Below are 15,427 nucleotides of genomic sequence, written 5' to 3'. Positions count from 1 at the left end.
GCATGCAACAATGAATATCTGAATCAATTCTGGAGCTGTAAGGAAACCACATCACTGCCAGGCTGAAGGCTGGCTTGGCGTCCAGTTTGTTTTCCACTTCTAAATCAAAGGGGGCAGTGTTACATCAGCTGAGAGTCCTAGCAAGCCCAGTGGGTGAGGAGGACAGACGGGGAGAAGGGGAGAAATAGAGATTGCTGAATTTTCAGAAAATAAATGGCTACTTCTGGAATTGGTAGATCAAGGCTATGGAACTTCAGGGGTTAGATGTCTATTTTTCTTTTTTAAAACCCTACATAAGGACCATGAACTATCTCTTTGCCAGGTTGAGCCTGAAGAAAGAACACTGGGCTTGGAGTCAGGGGTCTTAGGTTCAAATCCTAACATATTTATTTACTATATGTGTGATTCTGGGCAAATTAGCTTCATTCCCACTGTGCCTCCGTTTCCCTCATCTGTAAAAAGGAAAGAAATTATATTTGTACTATAGCACCTTTCCAAAGTCATTGCAAAAGAATTCTTAAAGAAATATTAGCAGGCTATTTTCAGTTTTAGTTGTCATACAGGAAAGTAGGAATTTAAAAAAATCTTGGGTGATAATTCTGCCTTTTCAATTACAGAATTTAATGCTGTAAGAAAACCAAGGGCCCGCTAGTGAAGTCTTCCTCACAACTGAGGCTCAAAGAGTATGGTCCAGAGGTTCACAAGCTGTAGAACATTTGTTATAAAAGAATGACGGCAGCACAGGGCCTTGTGTTAGGATGATTTCAAACTACATTCCTTCCAAAAAGTAGGAGAAGGCTGACAGCACAATGATGATGTCATCTAACATTTCTATGAAAAATAGCTAACATTTACATAAAACTTGCTATATGTTAGGAACTGTGTTAAGCACTATATCATTATTTCACATCACCATTATTATTATCACTCCTAACAACCCTGAGAGGGTTATTATCTTCATTTTATAGCTGAGTAAACTGAGGCAAACAGGGATTTTTTTTTTAAGTGATTTACCTTAAGGTTACATAACTAGCAAGTATCCAAAATTAGATCTGAACTCAGAACATTCTGACCCCCTCGTAGGCAGGAAAAATGTTTTAGCCCCAGGCTCAATTTCTTTATCTGTAAAAATGGAATGGGGCATAAAAAATGGAATGGTACCAATGGTACCATAGTGGATAGAGCTCTGAGCCTGGAGTCAGGAAGACTCATCTTCCCGAGTTCAAAACTGGCCTCAGACATTCACTAGCTGTGTGACCCTGGGCAAGTCACTCCACCCTGACTTGGTTTCCTCATCTGTAAAATGAGCCAGAGAAGGAAATGGCAAGCCACTCCAGTATCTTTGCCAAAAAAAAAACCCCAGATCGGGTCATAGAGAGTCTAACTCAAAGGAAACCACTGAACAACAAAATGGAATTGTACTTCGTGGTTTCTCCAATTCCTTCCCGCCCAGCAATTGTTGACTCTCAAAGTATCTTTGTGAGGCAGGAAGGAAGCCCTGGCAGTCTAGACCTCTAGTACTAGTTGAGGAAACTATGACATGGTAAGGCAACAAGAGCCCCACCTGCTCCTGCCACCCCTGTACAATGTGTCCTAGAGCCTCAAATCGCATTCATTCAACTGAGCAACCAGACTATTCAAAGGCTAACATTTGAATCACTGGTTGGATCAGAAGACAACTATCAATCCAATAAGGTCATGACATCACTGTAAGACTCCTTGCCATCTGACTATCCATGTCCATGTAGATAGCTGGTCTGTTGAAGTCTTAGGGGAACACTAAGGTACTGTGTTTGAATTGCAAAAGCCAAAGTGACCCTGTTAATAATAATCACTGCTCTTTTGCTACCAAGGCCCAGCTTCCCACTTCAGTCCTCCCTGATTCTATAGAGCAAAAAAAAAAAAAAAAAATTTAAATTCAATCTTGAAATGTCATACATAAAATACTTTATAGATTAGATGACAAAACAGAAAATTTGGGGCAAAGTTTGGCTTTGAGTGTGATCTAACTGCTCTAGGGAGTTAGACCTGGACTTGAAATGGAGGAATTTTCTTGGTTGAGAAGGCAAGAGCCCTGAACAGTCACTTTTTCCAAAAGTACTTTGTGTCGACAGGCCTTTCCCAGCCCATGGACACAAGCCACCCTGAAACCATGGAGCAGAACCCCTCCCAAGGTGCCGTTACAGTCTATTGTGCCTACAAACTACATATTTAACAATCCCTAACCACCCAGGGACACAGCCAACCAGAACGCCCAGCAGCTCAAAAATCTTTCATTTTAAAGTGCCAAAATATGGATTTGTCCAATAGACTGTAACATCTCCAGGGGTAAATATATTTGTGTATATATATATATATATATATATATATATATATATATATATATACACATATATATATATATATATACATATGTATATATATGCTTCAAAGCTTATTGTAGATACATATACATGCATTATATGGATATGCAATAAATGTATATGAATAGACATATCACATTTGAGGAAAATTTGTGTTTTATATGTATATCACATCAAAATGTCAAATGTGGGTGTTTTAAAGAATATAATTGCAATTGGGAAAGGCAGAATATCATCCCTTGCTTCCTGGTCTCCTTTGTTTCTATCTATTCTTTCCAAAATAAGATATTAGCATTTTAGAATCTTATGTGTGTGGATTTTTAATTGTGTGTGTGTGTGTGTGTGTGTGTGTGTGTGTGTGTGTATGTATGTATCAGGGACCCCTTTGGCAGTCTGGTGAAGCCCCAAGAATCCTTTCTCAAAATAATTTTTTTCTAAATAATTGAAGGAAATAGCACAAGTTTTAGTGAAAACTAAAATTATTTTCTTTTTTTTTCCCCGTCCAAGTTCAAGGAACCCTTGAAATCTATCCACATATCCCCTAGGGTATCAGTGGACCTTAAGGACCTCTGTTCTAGATGAAGAAGGCAAAATACATATGAAAATAAACTTGAAATTAGCTTGTAGTATTCAAATTGGATCCTGGCTATGCTGCTGCTTCCATTCCATTCCAACTGTGCATGAGCCTTTAGAATCATAGGGTTGTGGTGTCTGACCAAGGGGTGAATCACAAACTTGAAGGGAGGTCCAGTCTAACACCAATTCACTCTGGAGGACAGAGATTTGCCTGACTACATGGGGTCCAGGCTACAGATTTAACTTTGCACAGTGTGGGCCAAGCTTGAAAACTGAATTCTGATAATGACACTGAATTTCCTTTAGTTTTTCCCCAAATCAAATCATCATCTACACATATTCCATTTTAAATGCTTATAATACCAAGAACATTAATAAAAGTCATATTTGTATTTCCCTGTCACCAGTAAAAATGCCCAAGGCAGTATCCTTTTAGACTGTACAATAATGGTTTTGGTCACTGGAATCAAACAAAGACTAAGAAGGTAGAGATGTGTGAACCAGAGAAAACACAGCATCATAATATTGAAGAAGAGACAGTTCTTAGATATGTGACTCTAGTTACTTCATCTTTCTGAGTTCCTTATGTGCCAAATGAGGATAATAATTTTTATTCTACTCATCTAACAGAGATATGAAGAAAACATTGGGCAAACTGTTGATACTATAGAAATGTATTTCTTCTTGAAATATTGAATAATACTAACAGTAACAATAATAAAAGAGTTCAAGTCTACCAACTTTTAGTAAAGCAATAAACCAATTTAAATTTGCATACATGACTATTCATAGAGTCCTGTTCTTTTCAGAGCTGGGAAACCAGAGGAATGGACATTTTCCCAAGTCTTCATTTTCTATATCATTTCCCTGACTTGGTTCTATGTCCTTTTCCCCTTGTTCTTCCAGAATCTACAAGTCAGACATGCTTCTCTTTTTGACTTTCTCCCTCTTCCTTTTGTTACCCTATCAAAACCTGCTCACAGCAAAAGATCTAACAAACCTATGATTACCTGTAGTAGAATTTAAGTTTCTTGAAGGCAAAGATTGTTTTTTTAATCTCTAGTACATATTAGGTTTCAATTGATTTTTGTTGAACTGAATTAATGATGAAGGGTCAGAGCTAATAATAGTGAGTAAATAAGGATATCTTTGTTTTTTACTCTCTTAGATCTCCCCAGGTCTGTAAAGAATACACACCAATGTTGAGGGGAGGAGGGAAAACAGGGAAGAAGTAGGGGGAGCAGGGGGCCAAGATAATTGTTTCCCCTCCTTCCTTTTCTCCCTCCCTCTGTCTCTTTTCATCAATGCCACTGACTGGTTGAGTTGTCAATCAACCACCCATCGTTTTTTAATTGCTGCACTCTGCCTGGCCTGATACAAATTGACAGTTTAGACAGCCAGTGTCAGGAAGACTAAAAAGCTGGGGGGACATTCATCTTGGGGGCTTCCTTCTCTTCCCTCTACCTTTGGCCAATTCATCACAACAAAATGATCCATCCCAGAAACCTACATATTCCAAGTGTTCACTCTTTTCTTAAAAATTCAAGAGTTTCCAGAAAGTGACCATGGACACTCCTGTAGCCTGCATCTCAGGCCATCACATCCCTTGATACACTAAGTAACTTAAGAGAGTCGATGTAGGAGGGGAGAAGGGGTACAGGGTCTGTTCCCCACCCCCCAGTGTTACATCTCCACATCTTCAGACAGAAGCATAGATTCATACTGTGAGCCTATTAGCACATGTGCACATGCTCCAGTGGGTGCTGCCTATGGAAAAAATATGTGGGACCAATTTTTTCCTTTTTTTGGAGGGGGTGGTTTTTCCAGCTTCTGTTGGAGTTCAAGCTTGAGGCAACAATGCCGCAGACCCCCAATGCTGATCCCAAAGTGAGTGAGGTGGCTCGGGTGTGAGCAGCTCTTGAACTGTACAGCAAGGGCAAAGCTTCACCTGGCTGGAAGATGAAGGTGTAGTACCCTCTGCCCAGGGGTGCCTTTCATTGTGCTGCCTAGGAGTCGGGTCTGAAGCAGGTGTAATCTTGCTTCCTCCTTCTCCCTCTTACCTTTTCATTCCTGCAGTTGTTCAGGCCTGTGTTATTCATGGAGGCCAGCTTGCCATCGATGCCATGAGGCTGTTGTTGCTGCTCCCGCTGGATCTGTTCTCTCATCTTCCGAGCCTCCTGAATGGCTTTCATCACTGTGTCCTGGTCCCCAAATAGGGCAGGCGAGTTGAGACTGGACAGGATATCTGCAAATACAGGATGTCCTTGTTAGGAAGCCTGGGTGGTGGCAACACAGGAAGGTCAATACCATCACTGACCAACTATCCTGCCAAATCAGATAGAGTGGGCATGAGGATGAGGTCACTGGTGGGGACCAATAAATGACATTCTGCTCCCCTGCCCCTACCCTCTCACAGTCTCGATGTATATTATTAAATGGGGGCGGGGGAGAGATACTAACTCCCAGTAAGCAGAACAGAATCCATTATGCAAACCTGCTCAAATTGAAGTGAATCCGCTTCCATTGCTAGGAAGGAATGATGAGGAACAATGTAGGTCTTGACCTTACTAATTCTGTGGCCTTGAACATGTTCCCGGCTGAAAACTCTTCTCTTAAAATTCAATTTATGAATCTGTAAAACGGGCACAAAAGTGCTTCAAGGAGCATCCCTATAGCTGGAGATGGGGTTCATATCAATGTGACTATTATGACAAAGATTTTTTTGAAGTACTGGTGGCTGCTAGCACCCACCTAATCCAGCTAATGTTTGCAAAGAGTTTCTGAAACTGTCACTTGAATGTGAGCTATTTAAAGAGTAGTCATAATAATCAGAGTTGATATGGAAAAAACATTTTTAGAGTTTGCATATCACTGTACATATGCTGTCTCATTTGATCTTCCTGACAACCTACATGGTGGATGCCATCATCACTCCCATCTTTGAGGTTGTTCAATCCTATACAATCCTTCATGACCCCTATTTGGAGGTCCTTTGACAACTCCAGTGGAATCTTTTGCTGTGAGTAAGTTTTGAGGGGGTCACAAAAGGAAGAGAAAGAAATGGTTGACCATTTCTTTCTCCAGGTCATTTTGCAGATGAGGATACTGAGAGAAACAGAGTTAAGTGACTTGCCCAGGATCACAGAGTTAGTAAGGTCTGAGACCAGATCTGAACTCAAGAAGATGAGTCTTCCTGACTCCAGGCCTGGCACTGAAATGGTTTCATGGAAGTTATGACCTATCCAGGGTCAGAGAGCTAGCTAATATCTGAGGAAAGGGTCTAACCTGAGAGTTCTTGACTCTAAAGTCAATATTATAAGCACAAACCTCTATACTATATTGCATCTTTAGTGCTAAGAGTATTAATATTATTATCATCATCCTCTTTGGGAGGAGTTCCTAGCACTCTTGGCCTGCCTAGCTTCACCTTTGCCAATTTGGCACTAAGGCTTATATCCAGAGGCCAACCTTACTCCTTTCTACCTCTGACGATGATTAGTTCCACACTTTGATATGAAGTTTTGTGTGTGTGCTGGAGGAGAACAGTCTCCAGTAATCCATAGAAATGCATCAAAGATGTGTTCAAGAGCAGAGAGTGAAGAGGTAAAGAGAGAAAAATAGAAAGGGAAAGAGAGAGTAAAGGGGATGGAGGGGACAGAGACAGAGAGACGGACACAAAGTGGAGAAGACAAAGAAAGAGAAGATAAAAATAGAGGGAGAGAGACAGAGATACAGATACTGAGAGACAGAGAGGGACAGAAATATTGAAAGAGAGACAGAAAAAGAGACAGAGAGGGACAGAAAGAGAGAGAAAGAAAGAGACAGAGACAAAGAACAAGAGAGTCAGAGAGACAAGGAGACAAAGACAGGGACAGAAATAGAAAGAGAAATACAGAGACAAAGAGCAAGAGATGGTGAGAGACAATGAGAGAGAGGGGAGAGAGAGAGAGAGAGAGAGAGAGAGAGAGAGAGAGAGAGAGAGAGAGAGTCCAGTCACTGTAGGAAAGCCTGGGAGGGAGGTGATCCATAGTAGCCCCTCCTGCAGCCAGGACGAATCCCCAAACTGCTGCAGATAGCTAATGAGGCATTCTCTAGATCCTGCTGCCTAAGTTATTTACAAAGAGAATGCCAGTCTCTGTCTACCCCCTCTCCTCAACACTTGCCGCTCTCAGCCCCCATTGGAACAGCAGTGGGGCTGCCTGCGTGGGCATAGCATTAATAGGACAAGGCTGGGAAGGGAGGGAGGCTCAATATTTACTCTCCTTGCCATCCATGGAAGACAGGAGAGGGAGAGAGAGAGAGAGAGACAGAGAGAGACAGAGAGAGACAGACAGAGACAGACAGAGAGAGAGAGAGAGAGAGAGAGAGAGAGAGAGAGAGAGAGAGAGAGGAGAAATAGCTATATCAAACAAACTAATTTTCCTCCATGAGTTGCATTTTTATTGTAGGCAAAATTAGTGCTTTGGATCAGATTTTCCAATTTTAGACCAAAAGATAGCAATTATTCGCTGCCTCATAAGTTTAGGCGGCTGCGGTAAAGTTTTAACTTGATCCACCTGTCTAGAGCCAAGCTCAAGCTCTACCCAGCAGACAGACAGACGCATGCATGTTCATACTTAATGTTACCACGCCAGTCAGCCAGCTGGGAAAAACCAGCTGGCAGGGCATCCAAGAACACCCTGGGCAGGAGCGGCTGGGGGGCTGGGGGGTAGGGGCTAGGGGCACATGCTGTTGTGAACACATGTGTGCATGTGCCCATCCATGTGGGAGGTTTAAGAGTCCCCATGCTACTCATAATCTAATTCTGAGTAATCTTGAAAAAGATCATCTTAATCATTTAGCATATAATACAAATTATACATATGTATACATTTATAACTTACATATGATCATGCATTTGTATCATGCATGTGATACAAATAAATATAAATTTTGAGGATAAGGGTCTTACCACTAGGTGATTAATACAGTTTCTGATTTTTTTTTCTTAAATTGGAATCTGGGAATTCGAAAATGTCCACATTGCTCTCCCAGGGGAATTGATGAGCTGGTGTAAAGGTTAGCTTCCCCTCTGGTCACTACAGAGGATTTGAGTGAGGTCCACTACCGTGTGGCCCTTTCAAAGAATTTAGAAATGGAAGAGACTTTAAAGATTACTGAGCTCAATCTCACCATTTGATAAGTAAAGAAACCTGGGTTTCCTTGAGTAACCCAAAGGCACCTGGGTGTTATCATGTAAGACCTGAAACTTGAACCTAAAGCTTTCTTTCTTCCATTTTTCTACATTCCTTCTTTACCAATCCATTGATTGTGAACTGGAAGGGAACTTTAAGGGCATGTCATCCAAGGCCTGTAAATTTCAGAGCAGCAAACAGACGTGCCCAAGACCACTCAAGCGGCAATAGTGGAGATTCAAACCCAGAAAGTGCCAACACCAAAGCTGATCCTCTTTCCACTGTCACATTTCGATCAGTAGCTGGTAGGACTTTGAGGTTAGAGTTGGAAGGCAACCACACCTAGCCTATCTAATCTAACCCCCTCCTTTGAAAAGGGAGGAAAGAGTAGTAAAAAAAAAAAATGACTTGTCACTGGGACAGAGAAGCACCAGGCTCTTGGGATGCAGGTCTATTCCATGGTTCTTGCCCCTGGCCAGCCCAGATGTTTACCTAAAGAGGATCCTCTTCCCAAGCTCCCTCTGATGGGGCTGGGAATGCCACTCTTGTTTGGCAGGTTCACTGGACTGGTTTTGCTGGCTGGGAAGAGGCTCTGCGTGGGAGATGTTGGAGACTTTGCCGGTTCTGCTGTCTTGGGTCGGGCTGAGAGATTCAGGGGCTGTGCAGCTTCATCCTACCAGAGTTTAACATAAATAATTATTAAAAAGAAAAAAAAAAGAAAGACAAATGAAGCACATTATCACTTAGTAAGCCACAGTTATTTTACACCTCGGAGACAATGCCACATTCTCCTCCAATAATAACAAAAGAAGCTAATTATCTACTTCCTTGAAGATTCATCGAAAGGAAACCTCATTAATTTCTCTGTGTTATGCTTCTATTTACATTAACTATGTAGTTGGATCATTCTTTTTGCCAAATTAAAATTTGAATTAGCTCACATTACAGCTTAATTTCCTAATGTGTTTTCAGAGATCCAAATTAACCTAGGGCATTTACAAAGAATTATTTAAAATTTCCAGGAGCTCCTTGATGCTTTTGTGCCTGCTCTCCCTAGAAAGATCCTGGGACTATGAATAGGCACTGTGGTGAATTTTTCCCCCCCAAATCACAATTTTAGCTTAAACAATTGTGAGTCTTTTAAAAATGGAAACATGGAAAGTTTTCCCCCAACCCACCCCCACTCCACCCCACTCCCCCACTCCCACCTCCTGGGTCCCTGCCCAGGACATGGCAGCTTGGCCATGTCTTCCATGTGGCTTTCTGGGTGTGTGCCCTCTTCATGGTCTATATTCTGGACTCTCCCCATGTTTAAAATTAATTTTTGAAAAGAGCAAGCAAGCATTGTAATTACATTTTACAGGCCATGCTATACGCGATTTATTTTACAGGCCGAAAACAATGTCTTTCTCTCACTTTATATTCCGCCCTGATGATTTTTAATGGAATGTTTATTTTGAGACGGTGGCCCATCTGCACTGAACACAGGACAAACGTCTCACTTTTGGTTCTAGTTCAGCTAGGCCTTGAGAGCCTCTCTTTCAGCCTACTTCAGCCCAAGAATGTCTAATACAAAAGTACTCTAATGGGGGAGGGGCGGGAGGGGCGGCATGGGAAAGGGAAGAAGTCTTCACACATTATATAGACTTTCACTTAAATGTTCAGAACTAAGATTTGCTTTGTTATATGTTAAAAGAAAAGTTCTTGGGGAATAATAAATACCATGCTGCCAGGGCCCCTGGGGGTCTGAGAAAGAGCTATCTCCTTAAAGGCTTTCACCATCATTGTTCAGAACACACAGCAGGACTGGGGACAGAGAATAATCTACCCCACCCACCCACCCCCCCTACTTCCCAAACTATGTAAAAAGTAGACTGAGCTCTGCTCCTTACTAGCTGGCCATTTCTTTCATTCTCTAGACCTCAGTTTCCTCATCTTTAAAAAGGAAAATGTTAGAGGATCCAAAGAGCCCTTCCAGATCAAACAGTTCAGGAGAGAATGAGCAAAGACGGAATGAGCAGACAAAGATGACCCAGAGAAGAATGAAGAAAGATTCCTGGATATGAACACTAGTGAGCTGTTGAAAAAATGAATTTTGTTGAAAAGCTTGAAAGAACATTTTTTAAAGATACAATCATTTCCAAAATTAGGATTTCTTCCCCAGAAGTTTTAACCCAAAGGAGTTTTAAAAAAAGTAGTAGTAGAAGTAGTAGTAGTAGTAGTAGTAATAGTAGTAGTAGTAGTAATAGGAGGAGGAGGAGGAGGACTAGGACTCAGACTAGAATTAGGACTAGGACTAGGACTAAGACAAGTACTTCCATCTCACTTGCTCCTTGACAACAATCCTAAAAGAAGCTGCTATTCTTCTTAGTTTACCAATGAGGAAAATGAGGCAAACAAGTAAATTCCCCAAAGTCATAAAACTATTGTTTTCAACAGGATTAAACTGCATCTTCCTGAGTCCAGATTCAAAATTCACAGTCACCTTCAAAAAGAACCAACATTTGTATACAATTTATTTATAATATCCATCTTACCTTTACTTGGCATCATCATCCCATGTAAATGTGTTTCAACTACCCTCCCTATGCTAATCCAACTTCTAAAATATTTCATGTTAAAGCAGAGAAAGCATCTTCCTGAGACATTTAGGAGGCTCTCCTCGTGGCTTCCAGTAGAATGTCATCTGGAGCTGTCTCATTTTTAAGTCTTTGCATACCCAGTGTCTGGCACCTAGTAGTCACTTTTCCAACACTGGTTGTATTGAATGTGAATTGAATTGAAACCTTTGGCAAACTGCTTTGTGGCATCAGTCACAAAGTAAAGTGACCCTTGGGACATTAGTTCTGGAATTTTAAGCAGAGATCCATCCCAAAGCATGTGGAGCTAAATCCACCCTAATGCCAACTCAGTTAGTTAGACATAGCACATGATGCTGTGATCTGACAATTTTCAAGAACAATGAAGGACAATATTCTTTTCAGGTCACAGGTTTCCTTCTCTATTCCCTCAACAATTTTTACTTTGAGTCTTTTATCTATTTTCTTTTTTTTTTTTGCTCTTCTGATGCTAAATGTAAATGGAATAAATATAAAGGAGAAGGCTTCCTTTTTAGTAGAATAAAATATAGTTGAGTTAAATTATGTAGGGAAACCCCCAAGAATTTGCATGTGGTCAACTCTGTAATAGAATTCAGCTGGCCAGCAAAACTGGAATGGTACTGGCTTCCATTCCAGCAGATATATGCTTAAATATAACCAGGGAAAATTTTACTCATCCAGTAAAGGTTTGGTTTGGGACAGATCCACTTGGCTGGCTCACTTGTGAAATGACTTTTGCACATTAAAGTACTCAATATTCAATATACCAAGTCACTGGTGTTTGATATCCCTCACACTATGGCAACTACAGTTAAACAAAGTGCCCTTGCTTCCCAGTGGAGCATTCTGCCTCTCCTTTGCCAATGTGAACACAGAGGATGTGAATAAATGAGACAGGGCCGACCCATAATCAGAGCTGTCTTATGAAATGAGAACTGGCTGTGGGCTTATTTTCAAAGCTCCTGGTCACCAAATTCCAGTATTTGGAACAATGGGGCAAAAGCTGTGGACTACATTTTTTTTTCCTCAAAGGATTCTAATTATATGGATTGGGTTTAGAGTCTTGGTGGAGTGGGGCAACAGGCATCTGGACCTATTTTTTCATCATCAAAGGGAATTCCTGGTGTGGAACATTTCTTCACTGGGGCAGATTTTAAACTCATCTGCAAAATACAATCTTAAGAGGGTTACTGGGGGACTAAGGAATTAAATGATTTGTCCATGATTACACACTTAGTGTGTGACAGGAAAGATTTGAACACAGGTCTTCATGATTCCAAAGTTAGCCCTTTATTCATTATGTCATGCTAATGACATTCTATATTATATATAATATTTGAAAATTTTCCTCTCTTCAAAAATATATTAATCCCTTATGATTATACTATCTTCACTTTCTTGGCCTTTAATTTCTGAGAGTATTTTTAATAGTCTTTATGGAATCTCAAAAGCTCCCGGAGAATTTTGCAAAGTCAGATCATTTCACCAAATCTGCCATTTCTGGTATCAAGTTCTGCCTGTTTCTCTTATTAGCATCAAGTCTATTCTGATTTGAGGTCTATCAAATATCTTCTAAGACTAGGCTGAATCACTGCAAAAGCACCCAAGTGCCTTTGACTCCTGGACTTGTAAATGTTTGATCTTTACATTCTCTACACAAAAAGAGAATATTTTGCTAAGCACAATGATTTCTGTTGGTCTGTTTGACTTTGAAAATCCCATATAGGAAGCAAATACTAACAAAATGAAGCAGTCCCACCTATAGAGACCAGCTGCACCATGAAGTTGGAGGGGTATGCCACATTATTTCCTTGCTGCTGCCAAACCCTGTGTGACTTCCTCACAAGGAATCTTATCTGGTCACCATCTAGTTATCATCAGAAATCCCAATAGTTCTGGATGGTCCTCCAGAGTTTGGGAGGGGATGGCTGGTGACACAACCCACTCCTCCTCATTCCCCAGGGACCATATTTACACTAAGATGTGATGAGAAATATTGACAACTTGAAAAAGCACAACCTGGGATGTTTTCTGTTCATCTTCCTAAGCTTGGATGGGCCGGACCTGATCTCCTCTTATCCAGGTTTTATCCATGAGCAGGAAACGTGCACATGTCTGAGAAGTGTGGAGCAGTCTTGTGGGTCTACTAAAAACCTGCCATTTGTACTCATGAATATTCTAAAATAAAAGCCAAAATTCTGGGAAAGGGAAAGATGCTCCTGAGAAGCAAGTTTGCAGAACAGAATATTGAGATTTGGGTAAAGATCTCACAATATGGCACTATTGTTTTCAATAGGGAAACACCTGTTTGTCAACACACTCATAAAATTGACCACAAATGGATGACTACTGCAGATTTCTTTGAGATGGTTATATTCCCTGCTGTTCACTCCAAAAGCACTGATCCGGCTGCTCGGCTTCTTGCAGTGCCATTTTCAAAACCCTTTCCCTATACCCCCACACAAGAGGCAGGTACCTTAACTTGAGTTACAGGGCTGGTCCCTCTCTTTTCATTTTTCATCCCAGTAGGTGAGACTGCCCCTGCTGTGGTTGGTGGCTGCGGAGTAGATGGCATCTTTGCTCCAGGTGACACCTGCATACTGGCCAGCTGGGCTGCATAGAGCTGCTGCAAAACAGGAAAGGCAAACATTTCTCTCTTCAATGGGGGGTGAAGTAGAGTTTGGAAAGACTTACCAGGGTATCAAGTTCTTAGCTACTAATTTTTTTTTCTGAGAGTTTAACCACGTTGTTCTTCTTGGGTATGTTCAGAAAAGATCATCTTCCCTCTTACGCTTGACTATGCCAGCTTCCCGAATCCCCTGCTGAGATACCTGTATGAATCTTTCTCAAGACTTCACTGGACAGTGAGAACATCATTCACTTTTCCTATTCTGTACAGACTGGGCCAGACTGAACTCTGCAGGTAACATCATCAGTGACATTGAGAAAGAATCAGTTCCAGAGAATTCACAGGATCCTAAACCTCTCAGGGAGTTACTAGATTTTCAAGGGTCTCATTTCTAAGTAGGAGCTGATCTTGATCATTTCCTCTGAGATCTGAAAGAAAATGTAGTTTTCCATTTCGAGGCATATATACCTTCCATCCCTGAAACCTGAAAGAGGGTCCTCAGCAATGGGAAAGGATCCTGTATCTACCTGGGATAATTTCTCTGAGGTGTGATCCTTTTTTCCAAGCCAAAGACCCAACCTGAAAGATGTTCCCCTCAAATGAGGGAGCTGTCATCTGGTTATCTAGTCAGTCTATCCCTTAGTTAATGGAATCCTTTCCTTTACTTCTTTCTCCCCAGATCTTCAATGAGTCAAGTCATCCTTTCCACTGCATTTTGGTTCAATCACCTCTACCTCTAGAATACTTTATATCCTGGGATTTCCCTTGATATGTTACCTTAGGAGGCTGATTACCTTCATATTCACTCTTATGCTATTCATTTATTGACTTGACATGGTACTGGGATCCAGACACTCATCATTCACAAATTTTAAAATGTACAACAAAGTCATGTTTATCAAAGTCAAAATTGAAAAGGACATTTGTCCCATTCCCATAATGTCAAATATAGTTAATACATTTTATTATCTGTGATACTGTGATAATTTCAATGAATCTGCTGTTTCATGAATATGAATATTGTGCCTACATCCATTCATTCCCCCAAATCAGTGCAAATTATCACCTTGCCTTCTCAGGGAAGAGGGCAAGGTTGTATAGTAGAATGACCACTGAATTTAGGAGACAACTGGGTTCAAATTATGACTCTATTTTTATGTGATCTTGGCAAGTCATTTAATATCTCTGGGTCTCAGATTCCCTACCTGCAAAAAAAAGGAATTGACTAGATAATCTAGACCCTTTCACTTCTAAATTCCCATTACAATGTATCATTCTCATCCATATCTTTCCAAAAATGTTCCATATCCAATACACAATGGAGGCCAGCCTCTTTTAATAATTTCTGGATCCCATGAATATGGAATATTTGTGTTATATATTTGCTGTTCATGGAGAAGTCACTAAATCTCTCTAAGCCTCATCTGTAAAATGGGAACAATAATAGTTAGGTGCCTACCTCAGTATTGTTGTGAGGAAAACTCTGTATAAGCCTTGAAACAGCAAAGAAAATCTGAGTTCTCCTAACTGCTGTTATTAGTAATATTGCAGGATAAGTCCATTTCTTTCTGTATCATCATGAGTGTTTATCATGCATTTTAACACTATGGACAGGTCTTCATTGGGAGTACACTACAACCTGGTGACATCCACCATTCATAGTTTTTCCCATGGCTCTTTGGGTCACATGAAATTATGATTCTTTTAAAATTATAGTGTTCCCTGAATCAGCTCCATGCAGCATTACTCAGAACTATGGGTTGGGGTAGCCATGGTCCACTGAAATGTGTTCTTTCCTAATCAAGAACAGCTAAATCCTCACCTTGAAATAACAGTGGCAAAGGCTCCATCCATCCCACATAAGGAAGAGACTGCTTCTTCAACCACATGGAAATCAGTTAAAACTTTGCCTTATTAGTTGTGGGGGTGGGGAAAGGAAAGGGGGGAAAAAAACCAGGTGGTTTGTATGTAATTTCCAACATTACTATCATTCAGATGGACAAATAAAAAAAATTACAGTAATCAAAAGCAGACCTTTCAGCACATGTAATTAAATGAAAGCTTAATAAGGAATAATTTGCAAGA

General features: G+C 40.7%; 1 protein-coding gene across 16 annotated transcripts in view; it reads right to left on the bottom strand.

The window, feature by feature from the left end:
• SOX6 (SRY-box transcription factor 6) overlaps positions 1-15,427 on the bottom strand; it is a 640,189-nt gene that overhangs the window by 66,745 nt on the left and 558,017 nt on the right. For all 16 annotated transcript variants that reach the window (XM_074230208.1, XM_074230209.1, XM_074230207.1 and 13 more), the window contains 3 exons: positions 13,190-13,339; positions 8,606-8,786; positions 5,000-5,184 (listed from right to left, as the gene is read on the bottom strand). In XM_074230208.1, coding sequence (XP_074086309.1) covers positions 5,000-5,184; positions 8,606-8,786; positions 13,190-13,339 — 516 coding nt within the window. The remainder of the gene's footprint in view (positions 1-4,999; positions 5,185-8,605; positions 8,787-13,189; positions 13,340-15,427) is intronic.

Source organism: Macrotis lagotis, chromosome 3 (genome assembly GCF_037893015.1).
Source record: "Macrotis lagotis isolate mMagLag1 chromosome 3, bilby.v1.9.chrom.fasta, whole genome shotgun sequence".
NCBI classification, from domain to species: Eukaryota; Metazoa; Chordata; class Mammalia; order Peramelemorphia; family Peramelidae; genus Macrotis; species Macrotis lagotis.
Note: the sequence above shows the minus strand (reverse complement) of the source record. Positions and strands in the feature narration are given on the sequence as shown.